The sequence below is a fragment of the Aspergillus multicolor genome (assembly GCF_047715735.1).
Source record: "Aspergillus multicolor strain CBS 133.54 unplaced genomic scaffold BDW74scaffold_22, whole genome shotgun sequence".
Taxonomy (NCBI): domain Eukaryota; kingdom Fungi; phylum Ascomycota; class Eurotiomycetes; order Eurotiales; family Aspergillaceae; genus Aspergillus; species Aspergillus multicolor.
The window spans coordinates 505,175-518,498 of NW_027395973.1; the positions used below are offsets into that span (position 1 = coordinate 505,175).

The window sequence follows — 13,324 nt, forward strand, 5'->3', positions numbered from 1 at the left end:
GGAGTCTTGCTGCATCTTCCAGAAGATACCGCCCGGATTTGTCATCCCCAGGCGCTTTCCAGTGACTTAAGTGAATTATTATTTTATGTCACTGCATCTGGCACACTGCACAATATAAAGTGGAAAGTGGAATGTCCTTTAGGGCTGGTTTGGTTTAATTTCAGACCCCGGCCATTAACCGGCGACCGCTGTTGAAGAGCAGAATAGCGAGCTATATATAAACAAAATTACAAATGGTATCAAACGAGATTATCTCAAAGCAGTGCTAACAAAAGGTAGAAAGCCAACCGTCCTATGCTCGTTCCAAGATTCAATTTATTGAACCCCCATTTTTGGCAGTGAGAGCGCAAAGTCTAGTAAAGCTCGCGCATTCGGTGCCGTGTGCTCGTGTTGCACCAATCGCACTGGAAAGTCAAGACGTCAGTCGGCCATCGGTCGCTTCGTATCAGGATAATGGGTCATACCATAGTGGAGGAGCATCCCTCGTTATGTTCGATGCAATAGTCGCCTTGGCATTTCTGGCAGTTTCGTTGACAGTACAGTTTGCATGAGGCGCACTAGACGAGATTATCAGGCAACATTCCATGCTGAATCCTTCGTGCCACTTACCGTTGGCCCGCACTCCCAGCAATCCTTACTCACACCAGGCCCAAGCCTCTCATCGCCAGCACGGGGACCTCTAACGGCTGTCTGGTGGGGTGACAGATTGCTCCGGATGTGTTCTGGATGTGGAAGACAACTGTTGCAAAACCACTTATTGCAACGATGACACCACCGATCGGCGAGACAATCAGCGCAGCGAGCAATCAGCACAGGGTGCTCATCGGGAAAAAGTGCCGGACGTCTTGCTGCAGCCAAAGACGATGAATGCAACGGCGGTGGTGTGAGAAGGGGGAAGTACTCCGCTGGGGACTGTCCCCAGATGGCCGGGCCTTCTTCAGACGTGTGACAGCCGTCACAGCCCCCAGAACCCAGGGCAATTGTTGCGATAGCTGGTCCGAGTAGCCGCCCATGAAGCTGGGCATCCCCCGTTTTCTGAGATGTCGTGGCATATGATTCAATATCATGTCGAGGGCCGCGGCAGAGGGCAGCATCAAAAGCAATGATACCTTTGCATTTTTGGAGGGTCTGCGCCCAGCCATCCTCAATGTGGCGCTTGAGAAGTTTACCTGATGGACTAAACCACGCGTTTTGACGCTGTTTCTCCTCTTGGTTAGGAGCCGGCGTCACGTCCGCCATTGTGCGTTGACCCCACCAATCTCGATATTTGCTTCGGACAGCGGCCCGAGGGCGATCCATAGGGGTAAAGTAGTAGATACCTTTGATGCGGGGTGTTCCAGCGGGCCGCGTGGGTCGAACAGCATAGCTGAGTGCTTGAATGAGTTTCCGCTCGTTTAAGTGCTGACATTCTCGAATGGACAGGAGGCTGAGGTTGAAGCGGTCCGATATAATGATATCCGAGACCAGATCAGCTGGGACGGACAAGCCATCCAAAATGAGAGTCCGGACGTCACGCAATAAACATCTTCCCTCTAAATTGGCAAAGATGCCTCTCAAAGGCCCGGAGTAGAATTCATCTTCGGTCAGTAATTCATCCATGCGTTCAGCGCGCCACACCTGGCCACCAGGATCGATGGGGCCTTGATCAGCCAGTTGAGCGCCTCGACAATTAGATAGGTCAAGACGCCGGAATATATAAGGCGTTTCCATGATCAAGCCGCGTATATAACGTGAGGTGGCCGACAGCGCTAGGAGAGAACCGGGAGAAAGATATGGCACCAGGTGGTCAAGGATCAAGCCATTGCCTAGAACATCGTCGAATGAAGTAACATGGGACGGGGCGGGCTCAATTCGTTCCTTGATGTTCTCCTCTTCATCACTGAGCTCGATTTCGGAAATGGTGGGAACGAGCCCTAGTTCCTTGAGAGTCAATCGGCGGGTGCCATAGAAGAAATCGGGGGCACAGCCGATGAGATTTTGACGGTAGGCGGCCATAGCTCCAGCGGCCAACTCCTCGCCTCGAATTGTCATCGAGCTAGCATTCGGTTGGATCTCATGAAGAGCAGCTCTGGCCTTGACGAGTTCCGTCTCCAGCAGATTGATGGTGGATTGAAGAACAGCAGACATGTTCTTTGTGTTATCAGGATCGATGCTAGTGACTAAGACAGACCAAAGTGCTTCTGACATACTACCTAGATACTGCAGAGCGCACGGAGAGGGGACAGAACAACAATGAATTTCGGAGGTGGCAAAAGGCGTACTGAAATTTGTTTGGCTGGGAGGTCCGAGGAGCGGACCACGGAGGGGTGTGCTCCTCTCAGCGGACACGTCCAGGTATCGAACTATACCTAGGGGAGGGTATTTCAAAGGGATCGGGATCCGAAGGTTGACTGGAATCGGCAGTCAAAGCGACAAAGAATGAAGAGCGGGGAAATGCGACGTATATAAAGTATGGAATGGAATATCCAGGAAACGGGATTGGGAGAAAAGACGGAGTCGGAGTCGGATGAGCTTAACATTGAATGATAGACCAGGGGCTGTCAAAAAGCTTCACCGGACGACAAGTCGGGTCTTATATGATATGCTACTATTTCTCCGTCGAGGAAGACGCCGTTTTATAGATCATCGCATGCACTGTGAGTACAACTCAGAGGCTGCAAAAAGCAAAGACAGTACGGCATTGCTGCACAGGTCCAGCTAAGGAGGATATGGTAATACAACAGCCTCCTGGCCTTTTGGGCCCTAACTGATCATTCCAAAGGGGATTCTCCGCGCACATCTAGGCTGCTCGGTAGATAGGTACTTACTCCGTCGACATCGAAACTGAGTGTATGGTTCCACCCAAAGGTCATCCGATCTGGGCTGGCCCCACCCAAGCCGGGGCCCTGGATTTAAAAGGATGAAGGATCGCTGGTCACGCGGTCCCGGCCAACGCGTCAACCGGAGATCAGCCGCCCGTGGCTTCTAGGACCATTAATCTATTACTAGGTACCCAACGGGTTGAGCTTCGTAAGATTTGTACAGTAGTCAAATAGTAGTGACTGAGCTGACGATTTTAAATGTAGTACTAGGAACAAACTATCCAATACGCCAATACCTTGATCATGGAGCGAACCGGCGGCAAGTAAATGAGATGCTCAGAGATACTAAAGTCTTCGTCATTCACCCTTGCAGATCCAAGCAGATTTCCGGGGACAACATTGCTGAGGGTCTTGGCATTGCCAGAGTCCTCAAATTGCCAAGCCAAGGGTTGCACAGTACGTTTCCGCCCACTCCGGTAGATATATGAAGTATGTAATCTTGGGATTTCAAGAGCAATAAACTTATGCCAATGGGTCTACAAAGACTCGTCGACTACTCCGTACTACTTCATGCTCAGTAGGTTCCAACACAGCGACTCAGCTCTTCGCCTCCTTACATATCTTGTATTTATTGTAGTCCAAAGCCTACTCCGTGGGTCCATGATGCCAAGTACCATCGTGCGTGCTCTGCATAGCAGCACGGATGATGACCGCGGTCGCGGTTCGTCAGTCACCGGGCTGCCGCTTTCCGCGATGATATTATTAGAGATGATTAAGTCGATCCTCGCCTTGGCGGGCAACGGCCGACGCCATTGTGCGCCTCCCAACATGGTGATGGCGCGCAGCACCAAGAGATAAGGAGAATACTCGAAGCGCTCTTACAGCTCCTTAGTATCTAGGTGTAAAGCCGGGCGCCACCCCGTATATGGAGTCATGTATTCGAAGCTACTATAATTCTAGGTGCCACGACTATAGCAGCCACTTTGCAAGGTGGTATTATTACATGTCGTCATTCCCTAAGGCAACGCCAATCTTCTATTTGAACAGCTTGGAGACTGCCACTTCCTTGTCGTCATGTTTGTTGAGAATCTTAGCCGTGGCCAAGTCAAAGTCCTCCTGCGTGACATGTACTCGCCGCTCTCGAAGGGCATACATACCCGCCTCTGTACATACACCCTTGAGTTCGGCTCCAGAGCAACCGTTCATTTTCTCCGCAATCTTCGTTAGATTGATCCCACGCGTCAGGTTCATCGATCGAGAATGGATCCGTAGGATATCCGCACGGGCTTCCACGCTATTGTAGGAGAGAAAGACAGTCAGAGACAACATCTCACACGCGAGTAACGCAACAATTAGAAAAAAGGGCCTTACGATGGGGGTGGAAACTCGATCTTTCGGTCGATTCGTCCAGGTCGCAGCAATGCAGGATCCAGAATGTCAAGTCGATTCGTGGCCATGATAATCTTGATGTTCTTCGTCGGTTCGAAGCCGTCCAACTGGTTGAGGAGTTCAAGCATTGTACGCTGAACCTCGGAGTCTCCTGAGCCCGCGGAATCTATCCGGCTAGAACCGATGCTGTCGATTTCGTCCATAAAGATGATGCTAGGCGCATGCTCTCTTGCCATGACGAACAGTTCACGAACCATACGACTACCTTCACCGATGTATTTCTGTACAAGCTCAGAACCGCTAACACGAATGAACCGGCAGTCCGTATGATGAGCCACGGCTCGAGCAAGGAGGGTCTTTCCGGTACCTGGGGGCCCGTAAAGAAGAACCCCCTTGGGCTGTGCAATTCCCAGAGATTCAAACAGTTCAGGATGTTTCAAACCAAGCTCAATGACTTCTTTGATTTCCTTGATCTGCTGATCAAGGCCACCAATCATATCATATGTGCTATCGGGAACCTTCTCGACCATCATTAGGGAAACCAGCGGGTCCACGGATGATGGGAGCATCTTTTCCAATTTGTAGGAGTCGGACAGTAGGGCAACACGTTTGCCGACAGTCAGTTTACCAATGTCGACGCCATCCGCGATATCAACGACTATACGAGGTACCTGGTTAGCACCAACCTTCCCAGCTAGTAGATGACCGGGCAGCATATCAATATTATCTTACCGTATTTCCCCTCTGGATGTACCTTCACTAAGACCTTTTTTGTGCTCATAACTTTCACCACCTCTCCGACATAAGAGCCAGGCTGTTGAAGTAGGCCGAGCTCTTCTCGCAGTAAACGCACTCGCGAGTTATAGTCATTGCGCTGTGCCTCGAGTCGCCGCAATACAGCTTGTCCTTGGATAATCTCGAGCTTCATGCTCTCGATCTTGTTGCGGTAGTAATTGTCGAGCGCCATGACGGATGGAGCTCCTAGGAGTAAGCGTCTATGAGTTGGTTCTCACAGGCCGGCGTAAAACTTCTAATTTGTAGTGCACTAAAAATCTTTGAGCTGTGTATTCCGCTGGGTAAAGTAGTCGACGTCGAGAGGTAGGAGAGAAAGGTATGTTGATTGGGAGTCGTATAACAAGCGAGATGTCGCGGAACAGGTAGCTCTGGCGGCGTTCCCAGTCAGCAGTGCCGCTTTAGACCAGAGCTCTCATTACCACGTGACCTATACTCTGCATAGAGCTTTTCTCCGTATATAGTCCCTTGTCCATTTTCTATCTCATTACATCGTCTAGATCCAGCTGAAACATTATTGAAAGCTGCTATCAAGTACCAGCCTCTGGGCCAGTCATCTTATTAGGTGGCCGGTATGGAAGGCATTTAGTCTTTGGGCACTACCTATACCTGTACTATATCTGTACCTTTATATTATCAATGGTGCTCATCACTTCCAAGTAGGCTCTGAAATGATGGGGTCAAGCTCCAAAGCTGAGAAGAAACTAGTGTGCATGTTTGAATTATCAAGCTTCGCTCAACTCCATGATCGCAGACTTACTATGTAATAACTGTGATAAGTGAGGTCATTTGTAATCCCGATGCCTAAACCGCTGGTTGGATGACACTAGCAACCATCCTCTTGCGAGCTACCTACTGCGTAGCATTGACTTAACGTCCCAGGGCCACGTCCACTTGACTCTCGTTTTAGCTGCTCATGCCCGTTCACGCGAGGCCTGTTCTCTTGCAATCTTTCAGCTGACTGCCTGCTGCGGGGAATGACGCCTTATCGTCTGATCTAGTCCGTGCTTAGGTACCTAGACTTGACTCAAAATTCAAGTCCTGCTTTTTCATTTCTACACCATAATGTAACTTGGGGCTCTATCGTCGTTTCTCATACATAAGAAAGTGCAGGTCACTTTATCGTTTCCTCTCCGTCCTCTTTTTTTTCTGCCTTTGGTCTGTCTTAGCTTCCCAGCCACCGCTGTTTACTATCTGCCCAAGAATCGTCCAGACTCAAGGTGAACGCGACAAGAGAGGCCGTATACTAGCCATGGCCGACAAACAGGGCGATGCGCGTGCTGCATTGTCTTCCGCTCAGTCTAATTCTTCTTCGCGCCTTACTCCGACTGTGTCCGGAGAAAATACTAGGACGTTGTCAGGAACGGTGCGTCAGTCAAGAATGGCCTCCCAAACCAGGAGCTACGGTAGGGTCATGGTTATATTATTTTCTGCTAATAACTATCGCTGATTATTTGCCGTCTATAGGTACGCTAGATTCGCCTGTGAGATCAACTGTTGACCCGCAGTTCACCGAGAGTCAAGCTGAGAGCTCGGGTCGCGTCCCATTGCCTGCGTCGCCGTCAATCGGGCCGCTACAGATGGATGGGGACAAGTTGAGAAAGCCGCCTGTATCGCGGCGGATGTCCTCTAAACGCCACATACCCCATAAAGGCCAGGAGTTCTCTACAGATGATGATGTCCATGAGATCGAGGAGGATATTGCCCTACAGGCATCCACTACTCAACCTTCGCCTAGATTAGGGCCATTGCGGAAGCAAAGCTCATTAAGGCGAAGATTGAATCCCCGGGTAAATCCATTTGCATCTTCCGGCGATGATGATAACAACGAGGACGACTGCGAGGACGACGATATTGGCCTGCCAGAACCAAGCTTGGGCGCAAGCGGGAAAGATTCATCTTCCCAACTCCCTAGCGATGACGATGACGACGATGAGAGAATGAACAATGAGGAGGCGGAGGATGATGAGACGAGTGACGCAGAGAGCTTTACGCTTAAGGATCGTCAACAGGCCATAAATGAGACTCATCCGTTTGGAATTCGTTTATGGAAACCAGCTCTATACAAGAAAAGTCGCTCGGTAGAGAAGACTGCAGAGGGCGACATCCATTCATCACCAGGAGGTAGGGTCGGCACTCTTCTATTCTTGATGAATCTCCTGTGGACTTTATTCTTTGGCTGGTGGCTTGCGATTGCCGCATTACTGGGCGCCATTGCTTGTTTCATTTTCTCATATTCTACAAGCGCAGTAGAATATGGTAAGGCCTTTTCTGGTCTTTCGTGGTATTTGTTTTACCCCTTTGGCTCCTTTGTTCGCCTCGATACAGATGAACATTACGCCGATGAAGATGAGGGGGAAGGCCGCAGCATTAGTGAGTATGCGCAATGGCAAAGCGGGGATCTTGAGAACGGCGGGTTGTTTTTTGGACCCCCCCGTAACCGGTCTCTTGTCGGACGAAGAAGGAATAGTATTGATTCCGCCGGGGAGCAAGACAGTCTCTTGGGCCGCGCACCAAGAGCCTGCTCTGAAGACAGCTCTCTTCGCCCCAAACGCCGTCTGTTTGGTCGTGGAGAATGGACACTGGGCCGCGTTGTATTCTTCGTTTTCTTCTACTTCCTGGTTGGGCCACTGATGCTTCTCGTCTCGCTCATTTGTTGGCTACTCGTCTTCTGGATACCAATGGGCCGTGTGACGCTTATCCTATTTGACCATCTTCGCAGGCATCCTTTAGCTTTGTCGTATCACTCTGATATGACATTTACCCGAATCAGCCCCGGATCTTCGGCTTCAGTCCTCCTATGCACCTATCGTGCAGCTGGTTTGAGGTATTGGAAGTATACGGTTGGTGGCACAAACGTCTTCCTTATCAACTTACTCGCCGTTGTTGTGTTCGTAGTGTTTGACTACTTCCTCTTGAGGCAGGCCCTGGGTCTTCATATCTGGGTAACCCATCCTGGCCTCATTTTTACGCTTGCTCTGCTCTCCGTCATCCCTTTGGCCTATTTCATTGGCCAAGCTGTTGCATCCATCTCTGCGCAATCTTCGATGGGTATGGGCGCCGCCGTGAACGCATTCTTTTCGACCGTGGTTGAGGTCTATCTTTACTGCGTTGCCTTGACTGAGGGTAAAGGTCGCCTTGTTGAAGGGAGTATTGTCGGCAGTATATTTGCTGGTATCTTGTTCTTACCTGGGCTGTCCATGTGCTTTGGTGCCATCAAGCGCAAAACCCAACGCTTCAACGTTAAGTCTGCGGGAGTCACGTCGACAATGTTACTCTTCGCTGTAATCGCTGCCTTCGGTCCCACTCTATTCTATCAGGTTTATGGAAGCGTAAGTCTTTTCCACGACATTGCGAATATTACTGATAAAGAGACCAGCATGAACTCAATTGTCACGCATGTGAGAGTGACATGGAACCTGGCAGCAGTGATTGCCGTCGTTGCTACTTCTCCCAGGTACCAGCCATCAATGATGGCTTCTTTCAGAAAGCTGTTCAACCGTATTCGTGGATCGCCGCCATCTTCCTATTTCTATCCTACGTCATTGGGCTGTGGTTCACCTTGCGAACGCACGCCGCCCTTATTTGGGCCACAGAAACCGATGAGAAGAAAGCCGCTCCTGCCACCCAAGAGCAAATAACAGAGGATCCAAGGCACGACTTCTTCTCGGGGACTCACTTAGCAGCTTTCAGTGGAAACACCGGGTCACGCAATTCAGTTCGAGATTCACAGCTGTATAGGAGGATACTAGGACAATCCCTAAGAGACGTTGGGCTGGCTGAAAGTGCTGGTGAGTACGATGCAAACCAGTCTGAATCTGGTCCTTCGCATGGTAACAGCACAACGCCATATCTTGTACCCCGAAAAGAAGGAAACGACAACCTGCCGTCTTTTGCAGAGTATACTGGATTATCCGGGGAGCAGAACGAAAACTTTGTTCGAAAGGTAACGGAGGTTGCGGCCACTGCTGCTGCTGCTGCCGCTCGGGATGTGGCTCGGACTCGCAAGCTGTCAGGTCCTCGCGGATTAGCCCGCCCAGCCGCAAAACCCGCCCATTCGAAACAAGTCAGACCGATCCTGGAAGACCACGACGATGTTGGGCTCGAGCAAAGCCCTACTACTACTGGCGGACATGACGCCCCGAACTGGAGCAGAACAAAGTCCTCGGTGATCCTCCTCGTAGCCACCGTTTTCTATGCAGTGATTGCCGAGATCCTTGTCAACACTGTTGACGTTGTATTGGAGAGTGTCGATGTTGATGAGAAGTTCCTGGGCATCACATTGTTTGCGTTGGTGCCCAACACCACAGAATTTTTGGTACGTGTGGCGCATCTGAGACGCCTTCACAGCTGAAGCTACTTGATTAACTGACTATAGAATGCCATCTCTTTCGCCATGAATGGCAATATTGCACTTTCTATGGAGATCGGATCTGCCTATGCGCTGCAGGTTTGCCTTCTACAAATACCTGCCCTCGTTTTGTTTAGTGCCTTCTACGCTCGCGCTTTGGACCCGGAACATCTGATTACACACTCGTTCAAGTAAGTTGACCCAAGGACCGCGTGCAACTTTTTCGGGGTCATCCACAAACCGAGAGAAAGGTTGGAGTATACGGGCTAACGCGATTTATAGTCTCATTTTCGCGCAATGGGATATGATTACGGTCATTCTTTGCGTATTCCTCCTCTCGTACGTGTACGGTGAAGGCAAAAGCAATTATTTCAAGGGCTCGGTCCTTGTCCTGACCTACCTGGTCGTCGTGAGCGGCTTCTTCCTCTCTGGCTACAGTAACATGGATACGATGGGTGTAGATCGCTTTGACACATTGGCCCTGGGCGGCAGGTCTGAGAAGTTTTATACTATTGGAAGGTCGAGAAGTGGTGCTGCCTACTAGTATGTATACTTATCAACCTTTATCGAGGTGCTGGTAGCTTGCTTCCTGTTGTTGTTTGTGTCCCGGTGATTTCTCCCACGCTGGATGGCCTCTGAGCGTGGCATGCATCATATACTCCACGGCGGTATTTTGGTTAATAGACCCAGTTAGCTATACCTACATAATTAAAATGATGGTTGATATCGTAAATTTCCCGGGTAGTCTGCACCACTTATCGTGATGCCATTACAGTTTCGCTGCGTGGTAGAGCAGCAAATCTTCCGGTCTTACGTGCCTCTAATTGCTAGTAGCCTGTTCTCTGGTGGGAGGATCTCGACCATAGCCCATTGGCTGACAGCTGCTCAATGGGCGAGAAGGGACATGTGTCGTCGAAACTACGATGTGCTGGAATATAAAATGGATGGCTTGGGGTCAACTACAATGCTATGGTTATGAAATCAGCGGTTAGGGTTAGGAGTTTAACTAAGGCATGGATGATTCCAAGGAAAGCTGAAGGGTAGACGGTAAAGAGCGGAGATGGAACTAGGGGTAGCGGCATACTTTCAAGTTAGGCCTGCTGATGGCCTGTCAACGTAATCTTACTCACAGACTAGTTTAGTGAGGGCATCGCTTAAAGGTGAACCCTTCGCTTTCAATTTGCCGGTGCCCCATAAAAAACTCGTATTATCCACTATTGGGCGGGGGAAATCACGATACTTTGTGCCTCCGAGCCACGTAGGTAGGTAAACAGATCTAGTAGGGTAGATGCTTTACCGAAGTCTAAGAAGATTTCCACGAGCGCACGGCATCATCAACAAGGGCGCGATACTCTTGTTGCTTATGGCATTGCTCCAGGAAGACTTTATACTTAACCTCAAGCAAGGCCTTTTCGTTCATGTCATCTGTCGGCACAATCTTCTTCCCTGGTTTGCTCATCCGGTCCATGATGCTCCATAGATCCTCTGTTTTGCCTTCCGAATCTGCACTCGCAGCTTTGGCTCCAAGCATGGCGGCACCTATACAGACTGCGGCTTGAGTATAGCGTGGTATGAGGACCGGCATGCCGCATGCCGATGCAATAAGTTTGACCAAGATGTCATTCTGGCATTGAGAGCCCGACATGAAAATGGATGAGATGGTATGACCCGATTCGTTCATAGTCGAAACTATCTGCCTGGTCTGCAACGCAATGAATTCGAGTGTGGCATAGTAGTAAATGGCTAGGCCATCCACTGATTGGTCGCTCGAGAGGCCAACAACTGAGCCAGCCATGCTGGGGTCAGCAATCGGGGAACGGTTACCCCAGAGGTCGCCGTAAAAAAAGAAATGACGAGCCAAATAAGAGATACTTGGGGCTTTTCGCTCAGTCATCATTTCCTTCAGGTGCTCATTGAGATAGTCATAGATATTGGTGTTATAGGATTCCGCAATCGAAAGCGCCTTATTAAAGGCGGGATGCGTTTCGATGACATGCTTGAGCAGCTCGCCGGTGGCCGACTGCCCTCCCTCAGCCATCCAGTACCCGGGGATGATCGTGTCGCGGTATGGACCCCAAATGCCAGGGGCAAAAACAGGGCCAGGGGACATGGCCAAATGGCAGGTCGATGTTCCAGCAACGGCCGCCAGGCGTGAGAAGGCCTGGGTCTGATCATTGATTGCAGCATCTGTACTCAGCTGCTCCGAGTCGAGCTGGACCTTGGCACCCACAGTGCCAATCCAACCAGCATAAGCATCAATGACACCGCTACCAATAGCGATTCCAGCAGGTAAGCCTAGATCTGAAGCTGCTTTTTCGCACAGAGTTCCCACGAGCTCACCCGCACTAAGATAGTCACCATTCTAGACTATGGTCAGTTCGTGATATCCAGAGCCGAGTAAACGGACTCACCACCCCGTCAACGCCACCCATGCGCTTGAAGTTGTCTTCCACCAGATCCTGCAGGCCGATTTGCACCAAGAAATCCTCCTGCCAGCCCTTCACAGTCCCATCAACGCCCACGGGGACTTGGGGTACATAGCCTTGTTTGCAAACTACGCTGCAATAGCTTCGTTTCTCATTGCCGGTGGCAATGTGAGTTAAGGCATCTGCCAAGTCGTAGAACTTACAATCATCAAAGACTTCCTTGGGCATGTTGTTTTTGAGCCACAGGACCTTGGGGATTTCCATCTCGATGGACATTTTCCCACCAACATACTGCAGCAGGCTGTGGTTGGTTGCATTGATTTTTTCGGTCTCCTCAACTGGTCTGTGGTCAAGCCAGAGTACCACATTGCGGTCAGTGTCAAAGTTAGGTCCTGTCACAGAAACCGGTTCATCTGTCACGTTGGAGAACACAGCCAATGAGCAAGTAGCATCAAACCCCAGCCCAATTATGGTACTGGGATCAATGTTATGCTGGCTAATAGCGCGCTGAACTGCAATGCAGATGCAACGCCAGATATCACTTGTAGATTGTTCCTGGGTTGTCTCGGCATTAGTATGGGATCCCAATGAACCTCTATACCCTTGTTTCTGCGTATAATTATGATTTCGATCATGGACTTAGACCGGATACGTCTTGTTCACAGGTAGGCTATAATGCATGATCTCCATGATGAGGGGTACTCACATAGTATCCGGTCTGCGGCTGCCAGAGCCCAATGTTCTCAGATGCCAATCCCACAATGTCGCCCTTGGCATCTATGATACAAGCACGGGCACTTCCAGTCCCCACGTCGATTCCAATGTAATGTTCGACCTGAACCAGAATCTCGTCCCTCGTATCCAGCGAGGCCTTGCGGGCGGCTTGGCGCGGAAGGGGAACCGAAGCCATGGTCAAGCGATGAGCTGTGGTTCAACCGAATTAATCTCAAAATAGAAACCTAGACTTGCATTTAATGCCATTCATTAGGGCTGTAATACCGTATAGAATGGAGCTCACCAAGGCCGACAACCCTGGGAGACGCTAATGGGTTTCTGAGGGGGTTAGCGTTGAGGAACAAAGAATGGAAGAAAATCTCCTCCTGAACCGGCGGACAGAAGAGGGGCAATTATTTATTCACTGACTGCTGCAGGAGACAGATGGGATGGGGGGCAGGCAAACCCCCCTGAGGGGGATCGCTCCCGAGTTCAGTGCCAACTGGACATGGCCATCATGTTTGCTCGGACTGGTTGTCTATTTCTCCTGCTTACCGTACATACCGCCACCGACGTCTGGAGTCGACGATCCCGCTGTTGCTTTACGAGGACAAAAGTACCAGCCCTAGGTAGCAGAGGTGCAGCTGCGCTGCAGCTGTTCTCTAGGTGAGTCAATTGGGTGCCTTGTCCAGACCGGTGAAAGCACTTCATGTCAGCTGAGCTTTGGAATACATGGCTTTGGTGGATGTGAACAAGCTTTGCCTAAACAAGTAATCCGAAAAATGTACGTACAATGCACAAAGACGTCGTACATTTAGCTCCTGATCCAGAGTTTCTCGGGCCGCTCATTA

General features: G+C 50.2%; 4 protein-coding genes across 4 annotated transcripts; 1 reads left to right on the forward strand and 3 right to left on the reverse strand.

Annotated features, from left to right (window-relative positions):
* Positions 1-136: 136 nt before the first annotated feature.
* On the reverse strand, positions 137-2,275 carry BDW74DRAFT_58783 (uncharacterized protein). Its single transcript, XM_073733234.1, has 3 exons — positions 610-2,275; positions 465-557; positions 137-404 (listed from the first exon to the last, which is right to left on the reverse strand). The coding sequence occupies exons 1-3, from the start codon at positions 2,185-2,187 to the stop codon at positions 354-356; spliced, it is 1,722 nt and encodes a 573-aa protein (XP_073581594.1). The 5' UTR covers positions 2,188-2,275; the 3' UTR covers positions 137-353.
* Positions 2,276-3,413: 1,138 nt separating this feature from the next.
* BDW74DRAFT_157774 (proteasome regulatory particle base subunit RPT6) lies at positions 3,414-5,339 on the reverse strand. The gene is made up of 3 exons (XM_073725195.1): positions 4,923-5,339; positions 4,173-4,848; positions 3,414-4,095 (listed from the first exon to the last, which is right to left on the reverse strand). The coding sequence occupies exons 1-3, from the start codon at positions 5,155-5,157 to the stop codon at positions 3,837-3,839; spliced, it is 1,170 nt and encodes a 389-aa protein (XP_073581595.1). The 5' UTR covers positions 5,158-5,339; the 3' UTR covers positions 3,414-3,836.
* A 179-nt stretch (positions 5,340-5,518) lies between these two features.
* Positions 5,519-10,095, forward strand: BDW74DRAFT_157776 (calcium/hydrogen antiporter). The gene is made up of 5 exons (XM_073725196.1): positions 5,519-6,388; positions 6,450-8,314; positions 8,362-9,300; positions 9,361-9,524; positions 9,616-10,095. Exons 1-5 carry the CDS (start codon positions 6,235-6,237, stop codon positions 9,875-9,877), a joined length of 3,384 nt encoding a protein of 1,127 aa, XP_073581596.1. The 5' UTR covers positions 5,519-6,234; the 3' UTR covers positions 9,878-10,095.
* A 541-nt stretch (positions 10,096-10,636) lies between these two features.
* BDW74DRAFT_180568 (FGGY-family carbohydrate kinase) lies at positions 10,637-12,669 on the reverse strand (the record flags this gene model as incomplete). Its single annotated transcript, XM_073729783.1, has 3 exons — positions 10,637-11,695; positions 11,745-12,314; positions 12,466-12,669. 3 exons carry the CDS (start codon positions 12,667-12,669, stop codon positions 10,637-10,639), a joined length of 1,833 nt encoding a protein of 610 aa, XP_073581597.1.
* Between the last annotated feature and the right edge of the window lie 655 nt (positions 12,670-13,324).